Below are 11,444 nucleotides of genomic sequence, written 5' to 3'. Positions count from 1 at the left end.
TAAAGATTGTATCGATGACTTTATTAATTTAAAGTGATGGAAAATACACATCAGAGACGATCTCGTGTAAACCCGTCACCGTGGCAACACCTGGTTACACAACCTCGGACACACAGCGAGGCTAACCACAGTGACGGCCTGTCCGTTCGCCTGAACGTATTGAAAATAATAAAAATTGTATCGATACTCCACTTTTCAAACAGGAAGTGAAGAACCAGGCAGATGAACTGAGCGCGGAGGGATTCAGTCACATGATGCGACAGGAAATGAAAACATGAACGTCTCGAAAGAATCTCGGGAGGTTTTGAGGAGTCACAGTTCTGGAATATTAAAAACGTGTTTCCCTTTTCAGAATTTCTTTGGTGTTGTGGAGGAGGAGGAGGAGGAGGAGGAGCTGCATGCTGTCACACGTCACATCGCCAGGTAAACGACCGGAGACACGTCAGGTTAACATGCAGCTGCATCACTTCCTCTGAGATGTGCTTGTTAAAATAAAAGCCCGGGCCGCGAGAGAGAGTCCGGGTTCTCGATGAACGAGCTCGTTCTGTGCTAATGAGGAGTTCACATGCGAGGTTCAGTTTTGAACACGAACGTCTACGCACGGCAGAGCAGGATGTCGGCGAGTTTAAATCTACAAAATAAAAGATCAAATATATAAAAACTACTGTGGTTATAAAATATACTTTTACATCGAGCGCTGGTCCAGATTGTCCACAAACCAAAGGTAACAACGGATCTTTGGCTACGAACGAGTCCGTATCAAACTTTATATTCTCTGTCCTGCATCACACACGCACACACATACACACACACACACACACACATACACACACACACACATACACACACACAGTTTAGAAATAGAAATCCTCATATATTATATATTAATTTGACGAGTCCACCTCTGTGACCTGAAACCGTCGTCAGGATTTCATTTCCTCCAAAACATGGATAAAATACGAAAATAAATGAGCTTTTTTTTTTTTTTTTCTTTAAATCTAACAAAATTGCATTGAACAGTTTTTATTTATGACACGTTATTACATCATAACATTAAACCCTGATTATCGCTTCTCAGATTGTTCAGACGTAAATCGAACCGGCTCAATTGCAGCCCTTCAGACACACACAAAAACGTGTCATCAGCGTAACGCTAACAGTTTCCCCCCGGTTACAGTTTTTATGCTAAGCTAAGCTAAAACAAGTTGCAATCTGTTTCTTTGTGGATGATGTAGTCGTTTCTGATTTATGGCGCCACGGGGTCGACATTCGTGAACACAGCTGCAACCGATTGGTTGATTGATAAGAAATTGTTGATAGTTGAATAATCATTTTAGTAATTTTTTAGAGCAAACATCTAAACCAGCCGCTCAAAGGTCAGAACGTATTGAATTTTTGCAGGAATGGTTTTGATTTTGGGACGATAAGGAGGATTTTTTTTTTAAGATGACACCTGGGTTTTTTGGCCATTTTTGTAGACAAAATATATCATTGATAATTAGTAATAATAATAATTATAATCAGCAGATTCATCTCCAGTTAAAATAATAGTTTGCTGCAGCTGTGTTTGCTGCAGAGACGTCACCTTCAGACGGATGTCAAAGTGACAAACCGTCCGGCAGAAAAAAACAGAACAACATCGAAGTGTCATATTCGTTTGATCGTTTGAAGGTTGAGAAATCCTCCGACAAACATCTGTTTAATGACCTTTAATGGGTCGACGTCGACGCTTTTCGGTTTTGAGGGTCCTAAAGAGTCCGGTGAGTTCTACAAACCTGGGCGTTGGGTTCTCGGACTGAAAGTGCGGTTGAGTCCTTCAGGCTCTTACCGGCTCATTGTAAATCATGCTCTTGTTGAGTTTCGTCTCTTGATTGTCTAAGATCGTTCTGTGTTTTCGTCTCATATTTTTTCTGTGTTCGGTTTTCCTCCCTGCGTCACCACCTCCATCCAACAGGTGTCCCCAAGTGTTTCCTTCACTCAGTACCCATCTCCTTCTTGCCACGCCCACCTCACCTGCAACCACCTGACTACCCGCCCGGTCAGTACGTACTTTACACTTGTAGTTGTGTTTTCCTGGCTCAGTTCCTGACCGGTCGGTTCTCTGTCTGATTTGTTGTTGTCTGTTGCCTGTTTCGGTTCTACCTGCTGTCTCAGGCATCGTACATTTGGTTCCTCTCTTTCTTTAAACTGTAACGCAAACATATTGTTTCTCTTATCTACTTCTGTAACTGAGGGTGTCCATGGATCAGCAGTAACTCTTTGTCTTCGTTGGTGTCCTGAACCTTCAATCCTCAGTGGGTCTGGTCCTGAGTGACAGTGGAGGTTTCCATTGGTGGTTGTTCCGTCAGGCGTGGTTGTTCCGTCAGATGGTGGTTGTTCCTTCAGGCGGTGGTTGTTCTGTCAGACGGTGGTTTGTCTGTCAGATGGTGGTTGTTCCGTCAGGCGGTGGTTGTTCCATCAGACAGTGGTTGTTCCATCAGGCGGTGGTTTGTCTGTCAGATGGTGGTTGTTCCATCAGGCGTGGTTGTTCCATCAGATGGTGGTTGTTCCTTCAGGTGGTGGTTGTTCCGTCAGACGGTGGTTTGTCTGTCAGACGGTGGCTGTTCCGTCAGACGGTGGTTGTTCCTTCAGGCGGTGGTTGTTCCGTCAAGCTGTGGTTGTTCCGTCAGACGGTGGTTGTTCCATCAGACGGTGGTTGTTCCTTCAGGTGGTGGTTGTTCTGTCAGACGGTGGTTTGTCTGTCAGACGGTGGCTGTTCCGTCAGACGGTGGTTGTTCCGTCAGGCGGTGGTTGTTCCGTCAAGCTGTGGTTGTTCCATCAGATGGTGGTTGTTCCATCAGACGGTGGTTGTTCCTTCAGATGGTGGTTGTTCTGCCAGGCTGTGGTTGTTCCGTCAGACGGTGGTTCCGTCAGACGGTGGTTGTTCCTTCAGGTGGTGGTTGTTCCGTCAGACGGTGGTTTTTCTTTCAGGCGGTGGTTGTTCCGTCAGACGGTGGTTGTTCCATCAGGCGGTGGTTTGTCTGTCAGATGGTGGTTGTTCCGTCAGGCATGGTTGTTCCGTCAGACAGTGGTTGTCCCATCAGGCGGTGGTTGTCCCATCAGGCGGTGGTTGTTCCATCAGACAGTGGTTTGTCTGTCAGACGGTGGTTGTTCCTTCAGGCGGTGGTTGTTCCGTCAGGCGGTGGTTGTTCCGTCAGGCGGTGGTTGTTCCGTCAGGCGGTGGTTGTTCCGTCAGGCGTTGGTTGTTCTGTCAGGCGGTGGTTGTTCCGTCAGGCGGTGGTTGTTCTGTCAGGCGGTGGTTGTTCCGTCAGACGGTGGTGACTGACAGCAACGGGGAGGGACATAGCTGACTGTCACTCTCCACCCGTGTCCCGTGAGTCAGCAGTTCCTCCACCGTGGTCCAATCATCGAGTAGCTTGCTGTTCCTCAGCCGGTTCTGCTTCATGTGGCTCAGTTCCAGAACCGTCTGGGATGACATTGACCCCTGAACTCCCCCCGCCAGCTCCTCCCCTCCTCCTCCTCGCCTCTCTCGGTGTTGCCGTGACAAGGCCAGGTGACGCCTCCTCTCCGTGCGGCTCCAGTATCGCCCCGCCCACCGACCGTCCTCCCCTTCCTCGTCCCCTTCCCTCCCCCCGTCTCCTCGCACCTCCTCATCGGTCGTGACCTCGCTGCGCTCCCTGGCTAATCGGTAAGCTCGGGCCCTGAGCAACTGGTTCCGGACCGACTTCTGATTGGACAGTCTGGAGCGGGGGGAAGGCGGAGAGCGAGGGCTGTGATGCGGTGCCCCCAGCGTGCTGTAGAAAGGACCGCAGGAACTTTTAGGTGCGCTGGTTCGACTCCCGAGAGTCTGGAAGCCACGCCAGTCGGACACCCCGCTGGACCCGGAACCAGGACTCTTGGAGTGGGAGTCGTCGTCTCGGCTACGGTTGGAACTGTTCCTCGGAGAGTTCTGGTGATTGGTCAGAATGGTTCGTTCGATGCTGAGGTGACCGTTGGGGTGACCGTTGCTGGGGTAACTTGCCCGGCTCCTCGGCCCCAGACTATTGCTGGTGGTATCGGGCTGGTTGTTCTGGACGGTACTTCTCAGAGCATTCGGGTCGGTCATGTTGGGGTGACTCGCCCGGCGGTGCCGCTGTCTGTCACTCAGGTCTGTGATGGTTTGACTCCTCCCCGGAGCCTCGATGGTCCCGCCCCCTCTCTGCTGCTGCTGCTCCAACCACAGCGCCCTCCGCTGGCAGGGCTCGGTACGACAACCTGCAGACAGAAAAAAAGAATACACCTCGTTTATTCTTGGAGGTCTGTGAACATTAAAGCATAACTTCTGGAGCTCCGCTCACCGATGGAGGGAGATGGAGGTGAACGGTGACGGGGGTAACGTCGGACTCCTCTCGGCTCGGTGGAAGTGGACCGTCGTGGTCGTGCTGTTACCCACAGTGCAGCGGGAGGCCTGCGGGGCCCCGGCGTGGTTCATCGGAATCGTCTCGGGGATGGACTCCAAGTCCCAGCGTCCTCTCTGCTCCCGAGGGGAGTGGCCTGAGCGGAGCTGGTGAGCCTGCCGGTGGACGTGGCTGCCGTGGATCTTATGCAGCCGTCGGTGCTCCCCGGTGCTGACGCTGTGGAAGCCCGAGTCGCTGGGCTCCGAGGAGATGAGGGACTCGGAGGAAGAGGAAGAGCCCTGGGAGGAAGGGGTGTGGCCAGGCAGCGAGGACATGGCGTCCGTCTCGGCTTCGGAGAACGGCACCCGGTGGTGCGGGCTGTCGGGGCCGCAGCCCAACCCGCTGTCCAGCTCGCTGAGTGGGAGGTAGGCCAGAGGACGATCAGATCTCCAAGGAGGACGGTAGTCAGACTGAAGACAAAGGAGAAGAAACGTCCAGTTTTATGAACGTGAAGATGATCCGACTCATGTTCACGACAAATTCATCAGGATCACTTTGAATAAACCACATCGATAACAACACAGGTGATGCATCTGCTGGAACTCTCTACCTGTCCGGGGAACATCTTGGGCTCCACCTCCTCTGTGCTGTAGCAGCCAATCAGACAGCTCTCTGAGTTGGGCTGGTAGGGCATCATGTCTGGACCCTGAAACACGAAAATTAGATTATAGACCGTACGACACGTCAGGACAACACAGGTGAGAGTCCGGATCAGAACCGTGAGGTGACCTGGTAGTCGAGGCGGTCCAGGTGGTCCAGGCTGTAGGACACGCTGGGCAGGTAGCTGGTAACTGGGTGCTGCTCGCTCAGCGGTCTGGCCAGGTAGGTGTTGGGCGGATAGACGTCAGGTGACACCATCATGTGACTGTTGGCCGGGTAGAGGTCAGGTGACACGGTCATGTGACCGTAGTAGGGCCTGTGGGGGGACAGACCACATTTATTTCATTACTGTGTATGAACGTAGAGACATGATGGACTCTGATGTCACTGATGAATGAATATTTATAGTCTTCGTCTACATGCATCAGGATATCATGTTGATTAGAAACAGCTGCCTCAGCAGAACCACCTTCACTCATTAATATTCATGAGAGCTCAGAGACTCAATGCAGCATCCTGCTGACCTCGTTCGTCCCTCAGTGAGACGTTAAAACAGTCTGCGATCAGTACTTTTCACTTCAGTCCAGAACTCTTACTCGTTGTTAACGTTGGACCTTGATCCCTGAATCTGACCCCACTGCAGAACTTTTACACTTTAACATCCCATTCAACTCTGAACCATTTAATCCCATTTACAATCTGAGCATTGTCCCAAAGTCCCCCCCAGGCTCAGCCTCAGTCAGGTCCCTCGTCTTTACCTCCCATCACATGACCCTACCAGGCTCTGGACCCCAGGACCCGCCCCCAGACCACGCCCCTTTATGTCCCCCACACCCCGCCCCTCCAGGCTCCCGATGGTCCTTACCCTGCTCCGTATCCGTCCCCCTGCCCCTCCTCCCCCTCCATCAGTCCCATGGCTCTCAGGGCCTCCCAGTGTCTCTCCGTCGGGACGTTGCACTCAACCGCACAGCGCGACCGCCGCCTCCTGTGACCATGCCCCCTCTTCCCCTCCACCTGCACACTGATTGGCTGTCCGTACTCGTCCACATAGTGCAGCTCCTCCCGGTGTCGGTGATGCGAAGGTTCCCGAGTCTTTACCTAACGAGAGAGAAGAAGAAGAAAGAAAAAAAAAAGTCCTCGTGTTTCATTTCCACACGTGTTGCATTTTATTTTGTAGGAGGTGTGTCTCATTGTTTTTAACACCGGGGGTCTGCAGCAGGTCGGCGTGGAGATCTGAGCCTCCATCACATCGGTGGAGGACATACGCTGCAGAGATGCATCGTGGGAGTTCGGCCCAGAGATTGGAGGGCAGCGAGCTCTTTTGAACCAACGTTTGGGCTGCTTGACTACAATGGTGTTACATAACGTGGCATATGATTCAGTCTTTATATAAACAGACAGACCTGCTCTCGTGTAACGGCAGGGGGAGGAGCCTGCAGGGTCCGCTGATCACCTACTCGTGGCTCTCAGATCATTAGTGCGAACAGCTGCTGAAACCTCCGGACGTTAACGTCCCCTCCACGTGAACCAGGGACAGGCTTTTATTTTGAAATGACAGGCCGGCTGCAGTCATGTGAAGCTGTGAAGATCATTTTAGATTAAACATGGAGGGATGGCTTCTCTGATATGTTGTTTGTTTGTTTGTTTGTTTATCATGTTAACAGAATAAAATATTGAAACTAAAAGGAACAACAGAAAATACAATAATCTTATTGAAATCACAGCAAAAAACGGATCATTTAAAATATGAAAGATCAGAAAAGTAAAAGAGTAAAATATGTAGATGTTTCTACTGTTTGAAGTCTTCTGTCTAAATCCAGAGTGAGTTTATAAATGGAAGGACGGATGTTAAAGTGTTAACAGAGTGAGTCACGTAGAAAAAAAACCCACCTGTGACTGACGGATAAACAGAAATAAATAGAAACCGTTTATCGACAGCGAAGCAGCCGAACACTAAATAATGTTATATAATATAATGATATCAAAACACCTCGTGACTTATTTTACAGAAAGAGATTTTTCTGTCTTCATTAAAACACTCTCATCATAAGACCACATTTCCCACAAACCCCGTCACTTCCTGTTGTTGTGATGGTGAGAGGAGAGAGGGGGCGGAGCCTTGATGGTTGGAAATGAACACTTAGTTTAGGTAATAAAGTCAGTTTTATTTTGAAAGTGGACAGGACCAAGACCAGGACCAGGTCCAAGACCAAGACCAAGACCAGGACCAGGTCCAAGACCAGGTCCAGGACCAGGACCAAGACCAGGTCCAGGACCAGGACCAGAGACTCTACACTGTCACTGTAAGGCCCGCAGACACACACAAACACAGAGGAACACAAATATACACACACAGATACACAGAGAGACAAAGACATACTGACACACACACACAGCTCCATGTAGGTCAGGACTTACAACACCAGGACCCGGATCAGAACCAGGACCAGAGACTCTACAGTCACTGTCAGGCCCCCGGGGACACACACTGACAGAGAGACACAAATATATACACACACAGAAACGCACAAATATACACTTACAAATAAACACACAGAAACGACCACAAACATAAACAGACATGTGGAAACCTGCTGGACATGCAGAAATCTACCGTCCACATACAAGGACGGTGAAACACACACTGACACACACGCAGAGACACACACACACACACACACTAACACACACTGTAACACAGAGACACACTAACAGTCAGTGATGTCTACCCTGGAGAAGTGTGTCACGCTCTGCTGCACTTTGACAGTAACACAGACTGATCTCCCTCTTCATCGCTCCTCTTCATCACTTCATCGCTCCTCTTCGTCACTTCATCGCTCCTCTTCATCGCTCCTCTTTCTCTCTGTTATGATTCTTTCACTCATCGACTGTAAGACCGTTCAGTGTGTTACACACAGCACATCCGATACAGTAAACACCGTCAGACTGTAGCAGACTCAGTGGACGAAGCAGACACGTTGGACATGAAGGGACAGACGCATCACTGGTGGGAGGGGCCACGGGGTCAAGAGGTCAAACTGCAGACTGTTTATAAAAGTTTTTGTAGCTTCCGGGTCTGATAAATGAGGCCGATGCAGAAAGTGCCTTAAGCTGCAGGTCCATCTGAAAATAATCCGTCATTAATTAGAAAATAAGCTTCAAAAAGACGTGTTTATGAGTGGGGGTAGGGGGCGTGTCTATTTGATTGACAGGCCCGCGGTGCAGTCAGGTTACAGTTATCGGTGGCCGGGATGTAGTATCGTCATGGTTTCCAATCAGATCAGTCAGATCCACCGCTTAGCTCCTCCCCCCCTCCAAATATGGTCACTTCCTGCTCCAAACCTGCTCCCAACCAGCGATATAGTGTGTGGCCGACCCGACGGCGCCCCCTGTCTGCAGGAACAGAACACTGTCGTTGTCTGTCGGATGAAAGTCCTTATTTGGATCCAGTCAGTGTAACGTTGCATAAAGCAGCAGCGTCTGCGTTGTGTCATCACAAACGGCAGCTGCTACACGACCAGAGAGTCGGAAAACCACCTGCGAACGCCTCCGACTGCAAACCGACACGCACACCTGCACTGCAACACATCTGTGACATCACAAACCTGTAGAGCTCTCACACACTCAGAGTCAGTGTTTCATTAATACGGTGAAGTTCACCCCGTCAGGACTCAGCAGGTGTGAAGGACGCAAACGTGCTGTTGGTTTGAGGATCTGTTCAGGCTGCAGGAACATTCAGCAGGAAAACACACTGAGCTGAAAGTGAGTCACATTTCTTTTGTGTTGAACATACAAAGAGAATCCGTTCCCTGATTGGAGGAAATGTTCTTCATTTTGAAGCATCGATCCTCTGATTTCTGTTTGTTGTATTTATCTCCGATTCATGAATGTAGCTGTGGACACGCAGGCCTTTAAACCGGAGCAGTAACACCCCAGCACACAGTCGTTACAGCCTCCACTGTGGTCATCAGAAATAATTCATCACTCTGCCTCCATCACTGTCGGCTCTCCGGCAGCGCCACATAAATAAATGTACTGTAGGTCCGCGGGCAGCGGAGAGCCGACAGCGCTGCGTGCTCCACCACCCATTTATGTCAAACTGTCCGTCTCTGTACCATCACTTCTGCCTCCACCGCTCCGTCCCCACATGGCGCGTAAACCAACCGTCCCCCCAACTGTCCCCACATGGCGCGTAAACCAGCATGGTGGTGGTAGCATCATGATGCTGCATGATGCTACCACCACCCTACAGGGAAGCAGGGTTTGTGTTCCATCCAATCAGACGAAGCCTGAGAACACCAGCAGGAAGAATCAAACTGTCCGAATCCAGGAGAGTAGAACCAGATCGGACCTGCCAGTAGAACCAGACCAGACCTGCCGGTAGAACCAGACCGGACCAGCCGGTAGAACCAGACCGGACCAGCCAGTAGAACCAGACTGCTGCAGCAGGAGCACCGACCTGAACCGAAGGTCTCAGTACTTTTATAACGGACAGATTTCACTGTCTGAGATTCAATAAACATATAAACAAATTGTAAACAAACATTCCCAGTTTGTTTCCGTAGATTATTGATTACAGATTAAAACATGAACATTATATATGAATTTATTTTTAACTAAAACACAAAGTGAAACAGCCTGAGTGTACCGCTTTTATCTGTGTGTGTGTCTCTGCTTTTCTTTCTGCTTCCTCATCCTGCACAAACACAAACACAAACACACACACACACAAACACACACACACACACACACAAACAACACACACACACACACACACACACACACACACAATAATAGCCTTTAGCCTTCAGTCATCAGAGTGTCTCCCTCAGCCATTGTCTGGGCTCACTGGTACCGATGTGGGTTAGTGCTGTGTGTGTGTGTGTGTGTGTGTGTGTGTGTGTGTGTGTGGTCACTCACCTTGGTCCGAGTCAGACGACAGCCCATCCTGCCGTCTCCTCACACAGGTGAGAGTCAGAGGGGGAGAAAGATGGAGAGGGGGGAGAAGGGGGGAGGGGGGGCGAGGAAGAGGAGGAGAGATGGAGCTGCAGAGGGGAGGAAGGAGACGGGCGAGCGAGGGTTTAAAAAGACAGCGAGAGAAGAGAGAGAGAGTTAGTGGAGTCTCGGTCGCCCACCAGCTCACATCTCCAAACTCCGATGACCCACAATCCTCGGCTCATCAGCTGTCCTCCGCTGCCCAGGACACTACAGCTCCCATGATGCCGCGCCGCGAACAGCAGCCATCCATTGCATTAAAGCCTTCTCTCTCTCCTTAGCAGCAGGGGCGAGCGAATGGCAGCAGGGGCGAGCGAGGCTGCTGAGCAGTGAGAGGGAGGGAGAGAGAGAGAGAGGTGTGAAGATCGGAGACGTCTTCATCACAGCGTCTTCTTCTGTCTCTCTCCTCCTTCTCCGTCTCCCTCTGCATCCCTGCTGCAGCGGGGCCAATCACAGGGCAGGGAGGCAGGAGGAGGGGAGGCGGGCGCTCTGATTGGTCGAGCTGGAGCATCCATTCACTCTCTCTGCTGCACCTCTCTCTCTCTCTCTCTCTCTCTCTCTGTGTGTCTGTCCTCCTGTCTCTGTCCTCCTGTCTCTGCTGTGTGTGTGTGTGTGTGTGTTCTCGTGTCAGATTCAGTGTCAGTCTGTAACTCCGAGTTTCTGCTTATGTTTCTGTTCTATAAAAACTCTCCTCCTGTAAAACAACAACCTCTCAAAGCGCCCCCTGGTGGACGTACTAAGGAAGACAAAAACAAGCTATGATGTGAGGTAACATGAAGATCTACCTGCTTCCAACTACACCATCTGTTTGCGGCGTTAAAACAACGCTTCCACGAAAACGTAAAATACAGATGACCTGTAGGGGGCAGTGTGGAGCTGCGACAGGTCAGGGACCTGCAGGACCAAATAAAACAACAGGAAAGGATGTATAAACACGTCACCATGTTTATTGTTTACTTCAGGTGAATCCAGATGTAATTGTACCCTTGTTTCTCTGGTGCGCCCTCTGGTGGAGTCCTCCAGTAACAGTACAGAGCAGAGTATCCAAGTGACAACGTTCACCAGCAGGTTTCTCTCTGAACGGTCACTGCAGTACTTCTAAACGACCACCAGGGTTAGATAAACTATTAGCAGTGCTTAGTGGTCACGTCTCTGTTTGTCTTCTTCCTTCTTTGGTTTCCTCTTCCTGTCTCTCTCACTGTCCACCAGAGGTCCTCGTGTGTCTCCTTCTGTCCACCTGCCGGCCCCGCCCACCTCACCTGCTGACAGCTCTCCGGTCAGCTGTCACTCAGCAGCCAGCGAACACACCCTCCTTTAGTTTCTCCCATTAACAGAACAGAAAGTCAGCTGCACCTGCACCTGCACCTGCTTCCTCGTGTGTTGGACATTATTTTCCGGGTGGTCCCTCTCTCC

The 11,444-nt window shown here is 50.5% G+C and overlaps 1 protein-coding gene across 2 annotated transcripts; it reads right to left on the bottom strand.

Annotated features, from left to right (window-relative positions):
- Positions 1-4,129: 4,129 nt before the first annotated feature.
- LOC138215551 (uncharacterized) lies at positions 4,130-10,432 on the bottom strand. 2 transcript variants are annotated; one of them, XM_069177785.1, is made up of 7 exons: positions 10,172-10,432; positions 9,957-10,081; positions 5,902-6,134; positions 5,166-5,352; positions 4,987-5,082; positions 4,338-4,846; positions 4,130-4,254 (listed from the first exon to the last, which is right to left on the bottom strand). In XM_069177785.1, exons 2-7 carry the CDS (start codon positions 9,981-9,983, stop codon positions 4,140-4,142), a joined length of 1,167 nt encoding a protein of 388 aa, XP_069033886.1. In that variant the 5' UTR covers positions 9,984-10,081; positions 10,172-10,432; the 3' UTR covers positions 4,130-4,139. The 2 variants fall into 2 exon arrangements, with proteins under 2 accessions (XP_069033886.1, XP_069033887.1); XM_069177786.1 differs by having other exon boundaries at positions 10,180-10,432.
- Between the last annotated feature and the right edge of the window lie 1,012 nt (positions 10,433-11,444).

The sequence above is a fragment of the Embiotoca jacksoni genome, unplaced genomic scaffold, assembly GCF_022577435.1.
Source record: "Embiotoca jacksoni isolate LCO1_2020_lvr unplaced genomic scaffold, fEmbJac1.0.p SCAF_77, whole genome shotgun sequence".
NCBI classification, from domain to species: Eukaryota; Metazoa; Chordata; class Actinopteri; family Embiotocidae; genus Embiotoca; species Embiotoca jacksoni.
The sequence above is the reverse complement of the archived record's forward strand: the minus strand, read 5'-3'. Positions and strand labels throughout refer to the sequence as shown.